Source organism: Neovison vison, chromosome X, assembly GCF_020171115.1.
Source record: "Neovison vison isolate M4711 chromosome X, ASM_NN_V1, whole genome shotgun sequence".
In the NCBI taxonomy this organism is placed as follows: domain Eukaryota; kingdom Metazoa; phylum Chordata; class Mammalia; order Carnivora; family Mustelidae; genus Neogale; species Neogale vison.
The window spans coordinates 68,278,167-68,296,768 of record NC_058105.1 but is presented as its reverse complement, the minus strand read 5'-3'; the positions used below and the strand labels follow the sequence as shown (position 1 = coordinate 68,296,768).

The window sequence follows — 18,602 nt, the reverse complement described above, 5'->3', positions numbered from 1 at the left end:
AGTGGCTAGAGTAGGTAGGCAAGTGTGGGGAGCAGGAAGGGCTAGGGAGAAGAGCAACGCTGTAGCGGCTGCCTGTTGAGGGAGGAAGGGGGGGAGAAGAGGAGGGGGAGGAGAGAGATGACATGGGGAGAGCAGAAGGGGGGTTGGACGTGGGAGGAGGAGGAGAGGACTCGAGGGACCGTCTGTCGCGGGACAGGCGGGCCAGCTGGGGCGCGGAGCCGGGAGGAGGAGGCAGCGGCAGCAGCAGGGCTCGGAGCAGCAGCAGCAGCCGCCGCCGCCGCCGCCGCCGCTGCCGAAACAAGTACCAGCCACACAGCGGCTCCTCCTGCCCGAGCAGCCACAGTCCCCCTGCCGAGATGGCGCTGCAAAGCCCAGCGAGCAAGGAAGCCGAGGGGCCCTGGCGGGAGGCAGACCAGGAACAGCAGGAGTGGGTGGGTAGCCCCGAGCCAGAGCCCGAGCCTGAGCCGGTGCCAGTGCCTCCACCCGAGCCACAGCCGGAGCCACAGCCAGAGCCACAGCCCTTACCGGACCCTGCACCCCTGCCGGAGTTGGAATTTGAGCCAGAGCCAGTGCATGAATCCAAGTCCACGCCCACCGTGGAGACCCGCGGCACTGACCGTGGCTTTCAGCCCCCCGAAGGTGGCTTTGGCTGGATGGTGGTCTTCGCTGCCACCTGGTGCAACGGCTCCATCTTTGGCATCCAGAACTCTTTTGGAATCCTCTACTCCATGCTGCTGCAGGAGGAAAGAGAGAAAAATCGCCAAGTGGAGTTCCAAGCAGGTGAGTGGCCCCGCGCGCCCCTCCTGGCATTCTGGGCAAGGGTGTCCTCCGCTCCCACTGCCGCCAACTCCTGACCTCTGGGTCGGAGTCGCCCCTCCAGCTTTCTGCTTCGACTCCTCCCCCCTTGTCTCAGGGCCCAAGGCGCTGCTAAGGCGGAGGTTGCGGGGCTCTAGGCACCCTTACCTTCGGAGACTAGGCGCAAGACGTCCCTTGGGTGGGACCTGGGATATTCACTGATCACAGGCAAGGGATGAACTTTTTGGCCTGGTTCAAATCCAGACGCACTTTTTTTTTCCTTCTTCCGTATGCTGACCATGTGTAGTGCGGGAAAATATTTGCAGTTTTTGTTTTGTTTTGTTTTTTGTTGCTGTTGTTTGTTTGTTTTTGTTTGTTTTGGAGGCGATGCGAAGTCCATGGAGAGAGGAGAAGAGTTGGGAGGCTGGGAGGGCTTTCAGAGAAATTCCGTACTGCGGATCTCCGCAGCAGCCCGGGTTCCTGTACAACAGGGAATGGAGGTGTTTTCTGTCAAAAACACTTTAGGAATCCTGGTGACTGAGCGAAGAGTCAAATACAAGGCAGGCGTGTGTGTCTGCTGGAGACAGAGAGGGGGAGGGAGGGAGAGAGAGTGAGGTGTGCGTAGGTCGCTTTGCTTGCAGTGGTTATGGCCCAGCCAGGCCAGGTAGTCCTCTACCACTCTGAGGGAGTGAGCAGATCTCTGTGCCCTCTGAGCTGAACCCCAAAGCAAGCAGGGAGGGGGGTCTCCGAGGTCTCCTGCCAGAGAAGTATAAGGCAGCTGGCAGGCTGGGCCTTGAGACTAACTCCAAGCTGCCCCCAACCTGAGCCTTGCCCTCCCTGGGCACCAGAGTCTCTCCACTATCTTCAGGATGCCGTCTGCCAGAATGCCGGCCTTGACCTCTCCCACTTTCCCATGGGGCTGACTTGGTCTTCTTCCCTAAGACAAGCAGGGCTGTGGGGGTGCATAACCTTTGCTCTCTAGGCCTGTGGCCCTAAGACTGCAACCTTGCATTCTCTAAGCACAGAATCTGCCCAAGGCCGTGAAGTTGGAGGAGCTATCCTGTTTTCTCAGAAAGTCAAATGGCGATGCCCCTCAGCAGTTCTGATGAGGAGTCTAGGGAGGGAGCGAGGGACTTGGGATGCCTTCTACCTGTAAGCTCTCTCCTTCTGTGGCTCTTTAGGACAGAATCACTGTCTGCTGGGACTCTGTGGCTTTTCATAGTATTGCCCTGAGGCTGAAGGTTTCCCTCATCTCACCACCCCAACACCTACTTCTACTGCCCCCCTGGGGGTGCCTTGGGATTATTTATTGAACATAGAAACCTTGAATCTAGGGTGTCCACCTATGGATTCCGCCATGCCCTTGAACAGCCACTCCTACCTTCCTCTGAACCAAGGACCCAGCCCTTTTTTAAAGTTTGCAGTTTCACTGCCTTTGAAGAAGAGGATTGGGGTACCTCTTGGTACATCTTGTGATCCATTGGCACCACAATATGTGGGTCCCACTTGAAAATTAGAATGTGCCTCAGTGGCTGTCCAGAGCAGAGACTGCCCAGGCCACAAGAGGTGCCCAAGTGTAGGGGGTCCCTGGACTGTGTAAAACAACTTCTGGGAGTAAGGTCACTGCCATACTCACCCCTGGGACTACCTTTTCCTTGCTTTGATGCAGTTCAGGGGCTTTTGTGAAGGCAGCCAGCATAAGGCCTCTGCCTGTTCCCTAGGTTACCTTGGATGGCACCTGCTGAGCATTGCATTGCTCTGTGGTTGAAGGCTGGCTGTTGGCCTTCAGATTCAGTGGCAAAGTCTGGGAGAAACTTCATGGGAGGTAGTGGGGGAAGGGCTGAAGCTAGGACCTGGTATTCATGTGGTGTGAGCAGGCCTAGAGCTGGGCCTTTCAGAATATGTAATAAAACTTGGAAAAACCACTACTTTACCAGGAAGAGGTTTACTGCTGGGGAACAAACTTCAAAGTAGGTGATCATAGGGGACTCAGGGGGAGGGCTGGCTGGGACTTTCCGGTCAAGACCTCACAGTGCAGCTGGGAAAGAGGGGGGGCGCAGTGGGCTGTGCAGAGGTGTGGCTGGTGTGTATTCTGACACAGACTAGGTCCATTGAAGGGCTGGGTCTACTGGTTTAAATTATGGTGAGTATAGGTCAGGAAGGGACAGAAAGGAATTTGGTATATCCCTAGGGTCTCAGAATACTTTGGCTTGGGTCCTTGCTGTGGTGTATCTTGAATTCATGAAAGTTATTTTTGATACTGGATGCTCTTGAGAACACCTCAGTTTTTATTTTGAAAAGGTCAAGAATACCCCACCACATTCCTGAGTTCCTAGAAAATCTCATCCTTAGCATTACCTTTCTTGGGCCCCTCAGCTTTCCCAAGCAACCATTCAGATCCTGAGATTCCAAAAATGTCTCTGCCTCCACATACTTTCTGCAATTTACTCAAAATTTCTGGGCACATGGGTGGCTTGGTTGTTGGGCGTCTGCCTTCAGTGTCCTTGCATCAGGCTCTCTTCTCAGCTGGAAACCTGCTTCTCCCTCCCCTGCTCCCTCTGCTAGTGCTCTCTCTCTCTCTGTGTGTCAAATAAATAAATAAAGTCTTAAAAAATTTCCCAGCAACCTGTGCCACAGCACTGGTGTCTCAAAGGGATAGAAGAAGCTGGTAAAAGCTTGCTAAAATGTTTATGAGCCAGTATTTGCCTAATAGCCATTCTGGGGAACATGGAACATATACCCCCATAGTCAGGGAGGTTGATGCATTATATATTTCTATTAATGTGGTGCATTGTCCATTTCTATTAATGTTTGATATGACTTTCATCTCTAAAAAATCTATGAATTTAATATTTGGAGGCATCCGACAACCCAGATTCTCTTTGGCTAGGCCTAATATCTTTGCAATTTTAAAGCAGCCACTGATTGGTTTTATGAGTTCTGGATAATTGGCACTGTTATGAGGGAGCCCTAGCAAAAGGTGGTTTTGATATTTGGGGGCTAGCTCCACATCAAAGGAGTCTATGGGCATGGGGAAAAGCCTTGGAAAGTAGAAGAGAAGTGAAATTCAGGCCATTCTAGAGCATGCAATGTACAATTTTATGTATATCTGTGATGTATACAGTTCTGTGGTGGCACTAACAGTGTATCTTGTGCCTTCTCTTCACCTGTTTTTGAAGGGATGCCAACTTCCCCGGGTCTTATGCCTGGGAGGAATGGCAGGCAAAAGGTTCCTTAGATGGAGGCAAGTGACCAAGATCTGGTTTAGAGGAAAAAGGAAAAAATCAGGAGAGAGATGGACCTATACTTCTTGCAGAGTTTGTAGAAAATTTGGGAGTTCCCCGGCTCAGACCAAGCAGCAGACAGGACAGGGCAGCCAGGCAACCTGGTGGAAAGTATAGCATGCTTTCTGGTTGAGCTTTCCCACAAGCTCTGCAAAAAGTATGGGCTCATTTCTCCCCTGATCTTTTCCTTCCTTCCCCTTAACCAGACCTTGGTCAGTTGCCTCCATTTCAGGAACATTTTGTCTGCCATTCCTTCCAGGTATAGGACCCAGGGGAAGTTGACTTTTGGAGGAAAGAGGGTAAAGAGGAACAAGGTATCATTGGTTGTGGGCCCCAGGTCATTACTGGAATCCTAAGTGGGTTGGAGCTGGGGAAGTCTTAGGGTTGGGATCCAGAGGATAAGGTAGACCAAGCTAGAGTTGGTAACATTAGCTTCAAGCCTAGGTCTTTTTAAATGAGCTCCAGAGTAAACCCATTACTCTGCACTTTCCACCTTGACTGCCAGTCTAACACTGAGCCATAAGATATGATGGGAGGCATCTTTTGTTGGATAGTTTATAAGCATGGCCCTTGCAGGCTCCTAGGTTGGAGGATGGAGACTAAGGCTCTCACCACCCATGGAAAGGGACAATGGTCAGAAAAGTTTACTACTGGGCACAAGATAGTTCAGACTCATGGATCACTCAAATGGAGACAGAATTTTCTAGGCATGGGGAAAATGGAACACTATGTATTTAGACAGAGAGTTCCAATGATGGGCTGGGTCAAAAGCAGGGTAGACTATATTTCTCTTCCCCATCTTAGGGTCTTTTATTACTTGGTTCAGTGTCTCACTGGGATGACTAAATTGCCTAGTTTAGGAACCAGGTATTCTTTGAGCAAATCTTCCAGGGTCTTGCTTTTGTCTGAAGGCTTTTGCCTACTGTCCAGATAAACTTGATTAGGTTGGCTTAGAATTTGCAATGGAGCTTTGGGCCACAGGGCCATTGGTCAAGTATCTTTCAAGTAACTCTTCTGCCTCCTTTCCAGCCAAACTGGGTGCCAAACTAGGATCTTGACTCATATCGGAAAGGATGAGAAGGAGAGGTTGGGGTATTTGGAAGCCAACTGGGAGGTTGCTTGTTTTAGCTAGAGTAGCTGGTTGAGGCTGGATCCCTGGCTTGCTGTCCACTGGCCTCAAATGCTCATTCTGAATATAAATCTGTACCCCAAAAGTGCTGGTGATCTTAGTAATACCAGCTAGACAGTGACTAGGAGTTGGACAACTTGTGCCCCTGACAAGCTCTGTGACTTTGAGCAGGTATTTTATCTCTCCGTACTTCAGTTTATCTATTTGAAAAATGAACAGGTTTGACTAGATGAACTTTATACCTCTGTGATTTTGCCCTTCTGGAATTATGTGATAGTTTATTCTTTAATATTCACTTGGCATACATTTTGACTCATTCAGACAAAATGGAAATTTGTTAATCTGCCTGAATGAAGATGTAGACAGTTTGAAGAGATTGGGGAAACAATGAAAAAAATAGATATTATTTTCCCATGTCATATGTGTTTAGAGATTATAGGGCTGCTTATATATACCATTGTGGTTGAAAAGATCCATTCCTTTTTGCCAAGTGTGTAAGGGCAACTCTGGATAAGCAACTGCTTCTCCTAGAATGCCCTGCTCAGTATGGAACTGGGCCCCCAAGAAAATTCCCTTAACTTGGCTGGCTTCAAGCCAGCAGGGTCTTTATGCTACTGTTTCCAGTCATTTGGGCCTATTACTAACAAGCATTAAACTATAAGCATTTCCTGAAGCCTCAGTTTGGACCCTTCTCCTGAAACTTAATTTCCTACAGCTCATTCTTATTTCCCAGAAATGCATGCTTACTATGACCTTGGTCTCCTGTTACTTCAGGATAGAAGAGCACACTAAGATTCCTAAATGTGACTTAGTGGCTTTCTTCAGGGGGCTTCAGACAGGGCATCTTTATAACTGGGTTAGAGCTGCTGGCTCAGTCCCACTGTGGATGGGTGTGGGAGGACTGCTGTTTCAATCCTAGAGGAGGCCCTACTGGGTATCCACAATCCCTGGTCAACTTCAGCTTCACTCAGGGCTTAGCTGAGAGTGTGACTACTGAAGTACCAGACATAGAACTCTCTCTCATTTCCCCCTAAATTTATACTTGCTTGTCATTGGAAACATTTCCCCCAGGGCCATGAAGAATAAACAAGCAGCTGGACTATCAACATTTGTAGAAATATGTAAAATATGACTTCTTGACCTTTTGAACAGACCAGTTTCTCAAGAGGGTATACTGCTTTTACCACCAGCATCTTTTTGTTGTGTTGCCTTTTTGAAAAGAAATAATCATTTACTCTTTTCAGATTGTATAAAAGATGGAGTGAACTTTCTTGCCTAAAGGAACTTTCTCACTTGGGATTCAATTAGCAAACCTTAGAGAAAAGTCTTTATTCATAACACACACACACACACACACACACACACACACACACCCCATACACCTCACCTGAAGCCATGGATTATGAAAGAAGTCTTTTCCCATCTGTTTATGGAATCAGGTTTAACATAATAGAGGCTTCTGTAGGGGTTATGGCAGACTAGCACAAAGGGCCCAGAATGAAAAACTTGTTAGGTGAGGGTGATGGAGAGGATATGGCCAGCCTGTCTGTACGTCTTGGCCTGGACCCCTTTGAGCTCCCCAACACTGGAGCATGGAAACATATTTATAAGTTTCTGCTTCCATCCTTCTTTTTATCCTGAATCCCTCTTGGTACCCAAAGGTTACTGGGAAGAGGGTTTAGGATACTCCAGCCCTCTCCCATCTTAGGAATGACAGAGCCTGAGGAGATTTAATTACCTACCTTGAAGGTGGGTGCTGTGGTTACTAATGTGAAATCACTTGGCACCTATTTGTGGGTGTTGAATGTGGCCTGTTTGGATGCCTTGAGGAAGTATAAGCCTCTTCAACCTGGTAGTCTTGCCTACCTTTATCTTCTACTTTGCTCCAGCTTCTGGGGTTGAAAGGAAAAGAAGGGATGAAATTAGCTGTCTTAACCATATTTTCCTGGATCCTTTCATTTTCATAGTCCATTTGTATCACCTTTGATAGCTATGCCATCCCCTTTCCTCACAGTATTGTTATCGCTCTTCTTTTTCTTTCTCTTGCTCAATTAAGGAACAGCTGGAGTTTAAGATGTTGTACAGGCCCAAGTCCTCCAGCCAGGATCTTGGGCAATCTCTACACATCCCACAGAGGAATCTCTTCTTTTTTCTCCTTTCTTCCCTCTCTCACTCTCTACTTTCTGGGGAAAGGGTGACTTTCTATGTAGCATTCAAGAGTGTGGAAGTCATCACCTCTGGATTTTTGCAGTAAGATAGCTGCTATGAATCTGTTTTTGTCATTTCCACAACCTCTCTTTTCATAACCCTGGGACCCCAGCCAAGGAAATAGTATTGTAGCAGGTCTTACCCAATTGTATTCAACAAATATCCTGGTCAGTTGCACTCGTTTCTCTTCAAGTCCTTACTTTTCTTGTTCTGTGCTAACTGATCCTCCAGAGATTTCAGATTGGTTTTCAGTAACTTCAGTGGTTCTGGGTAGAACAGAAGTCTTCATTCTATTTTGAGTCCCACCATCTCTCTTCTTGCCAAAAAATACTACAAAGTTGAATGTAGAGGAGTCAGAGAAGGAAGGAAGCAGACACCCAAGTCCTAACTAGAGTCTAAAGTACCTTCAGTGAGGGTAGAAAGAGAGGAAGTAAGGCTCCCAGGTTAGTTGCTTTCCTGCTTCTGCATAGCTGAAGGGAAAAGGGGATAGGAAATGTTGCTAAACAAACAGTCCTTACACAGTCTTTTTGCTCAGCCTATCCTGTGGATCTACCCACCCACCTTCTTATCCAGGCTGAAAGGGTATATATATGCATCCATATGTCCAGGCCTGTGTGTACGTGTGTATGTATAGCTGGGCTTGTGATGTCTGTCTGAGCCAGTTAGCAGAGTTGCTTAGAACACAGCACTTATGAGGCTGAGATTACAGGTTCAGTCACTTGTTTGGGTCACTGAACTTCTCACAAAGAAAAGGGTTCTTCTATTTGCCACCCATCCCCTTCATGTGGTATTGCCACTCATCCCAGGGGGACTGGCTAAAAGTATGGAGATGACTCCCTGTAAGCTCTCCCTGCCAGTTATTTTTTATTATTACTATTACTATTATTTATTTATTTAGCATTTTACAATTAAGTCTGGGCCAACATTATATTAAATTCTTAACTTGTGCCATTATTTCTGAACAATGCTATGAAATAGGTACCATTATTTTCTCCATTTTGTAGATAAAAAGAAGCACAGAAGTTAACTAACTTGCTTAAGCTCATATAGGAAATAATGGCAGAACTCGGATCTGAACACAGAGAATCTGAGTCCAGAATTCCTGCTTTTTTATATCACCTAATACATAGTAAGGATGGGAAGAAGCAGCTACCAAGAAGACTGCTGCCAAGTTTTCCATTCCTGTAGCCTCAGGGCATCCTTATGACTAAGGAATAAAAAAGATGGCCAAGAAAGGCTTTAGTAGACAGAAGTCTGACAGTCTTGTGATGTATGACATACTCCTCTAGCTACCCGTCTCACTCTACTCAGAGTCGTGATCCCTGGGTACAAAAAGGACCATAGAAATGGTCTCTTCTTAATTGTTTAGCCTTCAGTGTTCTCATCTGCACAATGGAACTAACAATATTTTATAGGACTATGAAGTATCCAGTGAGGTTATGTGTACAAAAGATTTTTGTAAACTGTGAAGGGGTTGGTGTTATTCTTATTCTTTTTTTAATTTTTAATAAACATATAATATATTTTTATCCCCAGGGGTACAGGTCTGTGAATCGCCAGGTTTACACACTTCACAGCACTCACCAAAGCACATACCCTCCCCAATGTCCATAACCCCACCCCCCTTCTCCCAACCCTCCTTCCCCCAGCAACCCTGTTTGTTTTGTGAGATTCTTATTCTTATTTCCAGTAATCTTTCCCAGCCCCTAGAAATTGAGTTGCTATATCTTTCTCTAAATGTTTCTGGAAGGGAAATCAATCCTCCTCTTCACATTCTACCTCCCCACTCAATTTCTTCCCCGTATCCCCTCTGTATTATTCTGCAGTTTGATCTGGGTGTTCTGTAGCTAAGGAATGGCTGTGCTTTCTTTGTTCCTCAGTTCTCTAAGAACCCAGAGAAAGGAGGGGCCAGGTCCCAGGTCATATACATTCAAGGAAATAAGGCATGTTAAAATAGTTACAGCACTTGGCAGAATCTCACAAACCTCCCGACAAGTCAAGGACTGCGTTTTTTGGTAGGAATTGCTAGGGATTGGGGGGTGGTGAGTGGCAGGTGAGGGTCTCTCACAGAGCTTCTGTTCTCTTGCAAGTAGTGAGGAAGAAGGAAAGGGATATTTAGGGTCAGAAGGTCTGGGCCAGGGAACATTAAGCATAGAAGGGCCTTGCTCTTTTGTATTCAGTTTTGGAGTGGGCCTACTTCCTTGTGTTCTAAACAGGATAGTCCTGGAGAACAGAGGCCACAGAAGGCCAGAGGCTTGGAGGAAGATTGTAATAGCAGTTTTGAACAGGAATTTCAGCGACCACTTAGGGAGCCTCCATTAAGACCATCTAGTAGGCACATCTGAATGGAAATGTTTCTCTTCTTTGTTGAAAACAACAAAACAAAATCTCCAAGCCCTTCTTTGAGACTAAGATTTCAAATGTAGTAGGATTCACCCTTTTGATTTTTGGTTATTTAAATGTCTGAGCTGGAAGGCATTTTGGAGACCATCTCATCCTACCCCATCTGGTTCCTGTTTTATAGGTAGAGAACTGAGATCTGGAAAGATGTGACCTCAATTAACATTATAGTCAGATGATTATAATGGAGATTGGTTTGTAAGAGGGATTGGGAAATGGATGCAAAGGATGGGGCTTTTGGCACCCTGGGAGGTCCCCAATCCAATTCACTGGCATACTGCCCCTTTTTCTCCCTGAACTTTTCCAAACTCAATCCCCAGACTCTACTTTGTGGAAAGAGATTGTATTGTGTTTTAATAAATGTAATTTTATTTATTTAATATGAGACCAAATTCAAGAGATGCAACACTGTAAAGTCTCTCTTTAACCCCTGTCTCCCAGTTACCCTGTTCACCTCCTTAGAGGCCACCAGTGTTATCTGGTGTGTCCTTCCAGAGATATTCTGTATATGTACAAGCAATTGTGTGTGTGTGTGTATACACTCTATTTATTTATTTATTTATTTGACAGAGAGAGATCGCAAGTAGACAGAGAGGCAGGCAGAGAGAGAGAGAGAAGCAGACTCCCCGCTGAGCAGAGAGCCCTATACACTCTATTTTTAAAATACAAATGGTAGCCCATACTTCATATTATCTTCTACCTTGCTTTTATACTTCAAAATATGTCTTGGATATTACTAAACATTAAATCCATAAAGTCCTCACTTTCTTATAATTGCACAGTATTCTATTATATGGGTATATCATATTTTATTTAATCAACACTTTGCTAATAGGCATTAAAGCTGTTACATATCTTTGAATATAGGCTTTGGAATCAAACAGTGCTAAATTCAGTTAGTTACCACATGGCTGGCTTTGACAAAGTTTTTAACTTCTCAAAGTCTGAGTTTTCTCATATATAAAATAGGGATAACAACAACATGTTTCATTATTGCTATGGAGATTAAATGAGATGAGGCATACAAAATACCTAGCATATAGCCAGGTACATACTAAATGTCCAAGACATGTTAGTTTTTCCCCTGCTTACAAACCTTTCCCATACCCTTTACCCAATTCAATTAATGTTGGTTCAATTCAAGTCAATAAGTGTTTATTGTATGCAAGTATGCAAGGCTGAACCATGGATGAGGCGAAGAAGGAAAAATGCCTCAAGTTTATAATTTCTTTGCAAATACATAACATACCAAACTGCAGATTATTGCTAAGTAGTAAAAATACGTGTGTGTATACATATATGTGTGTGTGTATATATATATATATATATATATATATATATATATAATTGAATACAATTTTTTTGTGGTGATGTGGAAAAGGAGAGATGAGTGTGAGGAATCAAGAGGAATTGAGGGTTTGCTAGGAGAGTTGTAACTCAAGATGGGATTTAGTTAAGTGAAGAAGAGCCTATGAATTGGGCAGTGGCAGGATGAAGGTTGAGAATTGGACAGTTTGATTGTTGCTCAGAGTTTGGGTCTTTGCCCTCTGAGAGTCCAGTGAGTCACTGTTCCCCATTAGGCCTTGACCCAGCAGGCAGGGTGGAATGGAGGGGCAGGAGGAGAGGAAGATACTGAGGACATTTGCAGGGAAGGGCAAAGGGTGGGAGGATGTCTGGGCATTGGGCCATGGAATGAGGTGCCTGCAAATGGCTTGTGGCATAGCCTGCCCAACCTACACCACCTGCTCTTCCATGTCAGCAGTCCAGACACTTTGTCTGAGGTCCGAGGGGAGGGATAAAAGGATATGAGAGCAGAAATGGCAACAGCTCTCAGCCCCTTATCCTGAGTCCCAAACAGATCTCCAGATGCTGTGAGCCCTAGGACAACTACTAGAAAACTACTGAGTGGTAACAATCCCCTCTGTGTATAGCACCTTGTAGTTTACATCTTAGTTGATGTTTATCCTTGCAACAGAGACAGTTATGAAATAAAATACTCAGTTGAATCTCATCATGTGACAACATCTTTAATCACAACAAGTGCTATGTTGAGGGATTCTGGAAGATGGAAAGTCAATGTGGTTTGTATTTAGCTAGGGAAAAGTTCACTAGAGATTTGAATTCCTATTTTATAGTTTCAGAAAATGGAAAGCCAACTGAGGGCAAGTGAGTGGCTTAAAGTCAGACACTTAATATTTAGCAGAGCTGAGACTAAAGTCCAGGTATCCTCATTTCACGGTCCATGGGGACAGATATGTAGGAGCTACCTGGAAGTTGGAATAGAGCTGTCCCTTAACTTGATAGCAGCTTGGAGTTTAAGTGTACGGGTAAGAAGAAGTATGGTACAATGAAAATAAATAATCGGGAGTCAAAAAGTTAAGGGAGATGGAAATGAGGGTCATGGAAGGAAGGATCTGGGCCTTGCTAAGTCTTGTTGACTGGGATCAAGAAAGGTACTGGACTGGCAATCGGGAGACCTGGGTTCTGCTTCTAGCTCTCTTACTGGCTTTGTGACACTGAAAAGTCCCTTCCCTTTTCTCAGCCCCAATTTTTCCACTAATAAAATGAGAATACTGGACCTCCCAGAGACTTAGTGCTTATAACCAGTGGCTTCTGTAAACCAAAGGGGTTTTGGGTGATGGGGAATGGTGAAGTAGTGAGTAAGAAAACAACTCTGATGAAAATGGAAAACATTTCCTCCCAGATTTGAGAAGAGATGAGTTTTGGAAAGGGTAGCTATCCTGTGGTCTCCATCCTGTCTTGTCGGAGAATTCCATCCAAAAGAAGCAAAGAGAGAACATGTGTGCATAAGTAAGCAAGTACCTCAATGCAAACTTGAGATTTGGTGAGATTATGATATGCTGAGTCACCATGCCTGGAAATCTTTCCTGAATATTCTCTAATAAGATCACCTTCCTAAGATCTCGGCTTTATTTTTTAAAAGGGAGTTTGTGTCCTATGGGTGAAGTACTATTGAGAATTCTCCCTTCATGGAGCCTTCTTGAGTGAGCACTAACTCTGGAGCCAAACTGCTTGAGTAAGTCCTTACTCCACCATTTAGCTGCATCTCTAGGCAGGCCGCTTAACATCTCTGTGCTGCTACGTCCTCATTTGTAAGAGGAGGATAATAAGAGTACTTACCTTATAGAGTTGTTAAATGAGTTATATATAGCTTGGAACAGTGTCTGGGACATGGTAAGTGCTGTATAAGCATTTGCTATTCTTATTATCTCACTAGAAGGCTAGTGTAACCCCAGGTGAGCCCAAGGGAGCTTAGCATTACTCAGTCAGGAATTCTGGGGGTAAACTTACTTTATCCAGGTACCATCTGGGCTACTCTAATGTTGGCCAAGCTCAGGACCAGATTAAGATCTTTAGAGGCCCTATGCACTATTTTTTTCAACTGCCAGCTTCTGAAACAATTCATTAAATCTATGTTTTTCTCATTTGGGGTGGCCCTGTTCCACTGGTGCCCTAAACTCATAACACTGCCCACATGTTGGGTAATGCTGCACTGACCACATCAACCTTTAAGCTCCTCCCTGAGTTCTGGAGGGAACCAACGACCACAGGTGGTCTACACAGCCACATACAACAGTTTTGAAACCTGAATAACTCCATCCACAACAGGGTGTTCTGCAACCCACCTCCTAAAAATTTGCTAAGATTCTGCCAAACACCATGACCTTCTTGCCAGTTGGGACCTCCCATCTTGTTACTTGGAAGGAGGGTTTATCTTTTGGGGCTAGGGAGAGAAGGACAAATGCCTGGAAGTCCCAATAGGAGCCCATGAAGGAATCTGTAAACACTAACAAGTTAAAATTCTGGTGACCAGTTGGAATGACTGAGCACAGTCATAGTAGCCTTGAAATGACTAGGAGACCATTCCTCCTCCCCTGAGCCCTGTCTTCAAGACCTTCAAATCAGTGATCCTGAAACCTTGGAATCATTATCATTATCTCCATTGCTCTTGACCAGGTACTAACCATCCAAACAGTAAACAACAGGATAGTGTGTGTTCCAGGACACACAGTAGTTTTTTGCCTTGACCTAGATTTTGCCTATGGAAAAACTAACCAAAAGCATGTTTTCCTTAGTTCTACAGGCCAACAAGCTGGGGAGAGTTAGGGGTCAGGGTAAGGGAGGTTAGCAAAACCTCAGATGGACTTATTTGTTGCTTTGCCCTGGGATGGCAGTACTCACATTCAGGCTTAGCTAGACCTGTGGTACCTGCCTTCCTCACAGGATGTCTCAAACATGGAAGACTTAGGTAGAACCGGTCAGACCAGATGTTGGGAACCTGTGGCGTTTAGGAAGAGGAAAGACCGAGAGCAAAGTGGAGAATAGAGGGGAAAAACCTACTGTCCTGGCTCTTAACTCCAGAAAGTACCCCCAGTAGACTCCAAAGTATCACCAGAGAGCATCTGCTCAAAGAGGCCATGACTCATCTGTGTCCCATCCATGGACTTGGCTAGTGTCTTCAGGCAGGACCAGCAACCTGCAGACTATTCTTCAAACCATGGCTCAACAGAGAATAGCACTTGCCCTGGGGCCCTCTTTTTTTTTTTTCCCCATGGAATTTGTTTTAGTACTAATAGAAAAATTACCCTTGGGATGGGAGATCATACAGAAGACCCCAGAGTTCAAGTCTCCTTTGCCTCATTTCTTTCTGTGCTGTGTGGTATAGGCTTAGGCACAGGATCTGACATCAGATGGACCAGATTTAGAGTCCTGGATTTGTGGTTTACCTAATCTTCAACCTTGGCCAAGTCACTTGGCCTTTGTCAATCTCACTTTCTTTATCTGCACAATGAGGAGAGGAAATAATAATTTCTATCTCACAGTTTTGTGGTGAGGTTCAAATGAGAGGATGGATGTAATATTTTGAAATATTTTGAAAACTGGTTTGAGCCTTATATATAAATTGTCATCATGACTGCCAGGTATATAAATTTATCTGTTGATTTATAAATCTATAAATCTATAGATTTAACTGTAGATAAATTGCACATGTTCTTATGCATCTATAGCTGGATTGAGGCATCACCAATGAAGCGCATATGTATAACCAACCACTTGTGTGGATAAAACTATACACACAATCTGATCTTAAGCTTGAACTCATGACAGACAGCTAAAAGCACACACCCCCACAGGTACACACATGCACATTTATATACATGGATAGTGCCCATTTCTTTCTCTCATACATATACCTTCACATAGGCAGATGTATATACATGTACATATGTATGTTCATGTGTACATATATGTACAGCTCCATAGCTGTACAGGTGAACATATCATAACTTCCAGCTTCTCCTCGAGACTATTCAATTTTCTCAGGGCCTAAGGAAGACCATGTGTGTAAATCCCCCTACTTCATACTGATGTCCGTTTTGCTCTTATTGGGGTCTTTTCCCTGCTTCCTATTGTTTGCAGATTAACACAGCTGCTGCCAAAATTCAAGCTGCAGTATGTGGTATTCACATGTCTGGAGAATGTGGATCCTTGTCCAGTTGCTCTGTGAATAGCATTATGAATCTATTCTGCACAATGTATTTATAGCCATGTTTTCAAAGAGCTGACAGCGTTTTCAGATTTTTTCAAAACACAGTTAATCTGGCTACAAATATAGTCACTAGTTCCCATGCCCTGATGCTAAAAGAAATTAGGTAGCAGGCCTAATGAAAATTAGTCACAGAGCCTAAATGAGATTGAATCAATCTCTCTCTCTCTCTTCCTTTCCCTCTTCTTTGCCTTCCTTCACTTTCCTTCTGCCACTTCTTTTTATTCCAAGGGTCTCTAAGTCTAAGGTGGGGTGGGTAGTGATAATGTAGAGTGTAATTTGCTTCAGAGAGAGCCTGGGTCATCAAAGCCTAATGATTTGCAAAGGATGAAGAGGAGGAAAAGTATTAGGGTATCCAGGATTATAAGCAGAAAGAATTTAGCAGGGGAATTAAATGGGGTGAGAACAAAAGGAGGAGGGTTAGTGCCCACTGTGAGGCTAACTAGAATGGCAAAGTGCCCAGACTCCCCTTAATCACTGGAGCATGGGCTAGTAAACTGTTTTTTGTTTGTTTGTTTGTTTGTTTCTTAAAGATTTTTATTTATTTGACAGAGAGAGACCACAAGTAGGCAGAAAGGCAAGCAGAGAGAAAGAGAGAGAGGGAGGAGAAAGCAGGCTCCCTGGCCAGCAGAGAGCCCGATGCTGGACTCTATCCCAGGACCCTGAGATCATGACCTGAGCTGAAGGCAGAGACTTAACCCACTGAGCCACCCAGGCAGCCCAAACTGTTTTGTTTAATGCAAGGTTGGAACACTAAAAAAAAAAAAAAAAAAAAAAAAAAAAAACTCTAGTGATAGAATTGAAGAGTTAAGCATGGTTAAAGGACAAAATGTAAGGAAAACTTCCTGACACTTTCTATGAAGCCAGGATTACCCTGATCCCCAAACCAGGCAAAGACCCTACCAAAAAGGAGAATTTCAGACCAATATCACTGATGAATATGGATGCTAAGATTCTCAACAAGATCCTAGAAAACAGGATCCAACAGCACATTAAAAAGATTATCTACCATGACCAGGTGGGATTCATCCCTGGGCTACAAGGATGGTTCAACATTCGCAAATCAATCAATGTGATAGAACAAATTAATAAGAGAAGAGAGAAGAACCATATGGTCCTCTCAATTGATGCAGAAAAAGCATTTGACAAAATCCAGCATCCGTTCCTGATTAAAACGCTTCAAAGTATAGGGATAGAGGGAACATTCCTGAACTTCATCAAATCTATCTATGAAAGACTCACAGCAAACATCATCCTCAATGGGAAAAAGCTTGCGTCCTTCCCGTTGAGATCAGGAACACGACAAGGATGCCCACTCTCACCACTCTTGTTCAACATAGTATTAGAAGTCCTAGCAACAGCAATCAGACAACAAAGGGAAATAAAAGGTATCCAAATTGGTAATGAAGAAGTCAAACTCTCTCTCTTCGCAGATGACATGATTCTTTATATGGAAAACCCAAAAGACTCCACCCCCAAACTACTAGAACTCATTCAGCAATTCAGCAACGTGGCAGGATACAAAGTCAATGTGCAGAAATCAGTGGCTTTCTTATACACTAACAATGAAAATACAGAAAGGGAAATTAGAGAATTGATCCCATTTACTATAGCACCAAGAACCATAAGATACCTGGGAATAAACCTAACCAAAGAGGTAAAGGATCTGTACTCGAGGAACTACAGAACACTCATGAAAGAAATTGAAGAAGACACAAAAAGATGGAAGACCATTCCATGCTCTTCGATCGGAAGAATAAACATTGTTAAAATGTCTATACTGCCTAGAGCAATCTATACTTTTAATGCCATTCCGATCAAAATTCCACCGGCATTCTTCAAAGAGCTGGAGCAAATAATCCTAAAATTTGTATGGAATCAGAAGAGACCCCGAATCGCTAAGGAAATGTTGAAAAACAAAAATAAAACTGGGGGCATCAAGTTACCTGATTTCAAGCTTTACTACAAAGCTGTGATCACCAAAAGAGCATGGTACTGGCATAAAAACAGACACATAGACCAGTGGAACAGAGTAGAGAGCCCAGATATGGACCCTCAACTCTATGGTCAATTAATCTTCGACAAAACAGGAAAAAATATCCAGTGGAAAAAAGACAGTCTCTTCAATAAATGGTGCTGGGAAAACTGGGCAGCTATATGTAGAAGAATGAAACTCGACCATTCTCTTACACCGTACACAAAGATAAACTCCAAATGGATAAAAGACCTCAATGTGAGACAGGAATCCATCAGAATCCTAGAGGAGAACATAGGCAGTAATCTCTTTGATATCAGCCACAGCAACTTCTTTCAAGATATGTCTCCAAAGGCAAAGGAAACAAAAGCGAAGATGAACTTTTGGGACTTCATCAAAATCAAAAGCTTCTGCACAGCAAAGGAAACAGTCAAGAAAACAAAGAGGCAACCCACGGAATGGGAGAAGATATTTGGAAATGACAGTACAGACAAAAGGTTGATATCCAGGATCTATAATGAACTCCTCAAACTCAACACACACAAAACAGACAATCATATCAAAAAATGGGCAGAAGATATGGACAGACACTTCTCCAATCAAGACATACAAATGGCTCTCAGACACATGAAAAAATGTTCATCATCACTAGCCATCAGGGAGATTCAAATTAAAACTACATTGAGATATCACCTTACACCAGTTAGAATGGCCAAAATTAGCAAGACAGGAAACAGCATGTGTTGGAGAGGATGTGGAGAAAGGGGAACCCTCTTACGCTGTTGGTGGGAATGCAAGTTGGTGCAGCCTCTTTGGAGAACAGTGTGGAGACTACTCAAGAAATTAAAAATAGAACTTCCCTATGACCCCGCCATTGCACTCCTGGGTATTTTCCCCAAAGATACAGATGTAGTGAAAAGAAGGGCCATCTGTACCCCAATGTTTATAGCAGCAATGGCCACGGTCGCCAAACTGTGGAAAGAACCAAGATGCCCTTCAACGGATGAATGGATAAGGAAGATGTGGTCCATATACACTATGGAGTATTATGCCTCCATCAGAAAGGACGAATACCCAACTTTTGTAGCAACATGGACAGGACTGGAAGAGATTATGCTGAGTGAAATAAGTCAAGCAGAAAGAGTCAATTATCATATGGTTTCACTTATTTGTGGAGCATAAGAAAAAGCATGGAGGACATGGGGAGTTAGAAGGGGGTTGGGGTAAATTGGAAGGGGAGGT

At 44.1% G+C, this 18,602-nt stretch overlaps 1 protein-coding gene across 1 annotated transcript in view; it reads left to right on the top strand.

The window, feature by feature from the left end:
• Positions 1-256: 256 nt before the first annotated feature.
• Positions 257-18,602, top strand: part of SLC16A2 (solute carrier family 16 member 2) — a 135,818-nt gene continuing 117,472 nt past the window's right edge. The window contains exon 1 of the mRNA XM_044235034.1: positions 257-780. Coding sequence (XP_044090969.1) covers positions 357-780 — 424 coding nt within the window. The 5' untranslated portion in view covers positions 257-356. The remainder of the gene's footprint in view (positions 781-18,602) is intronic.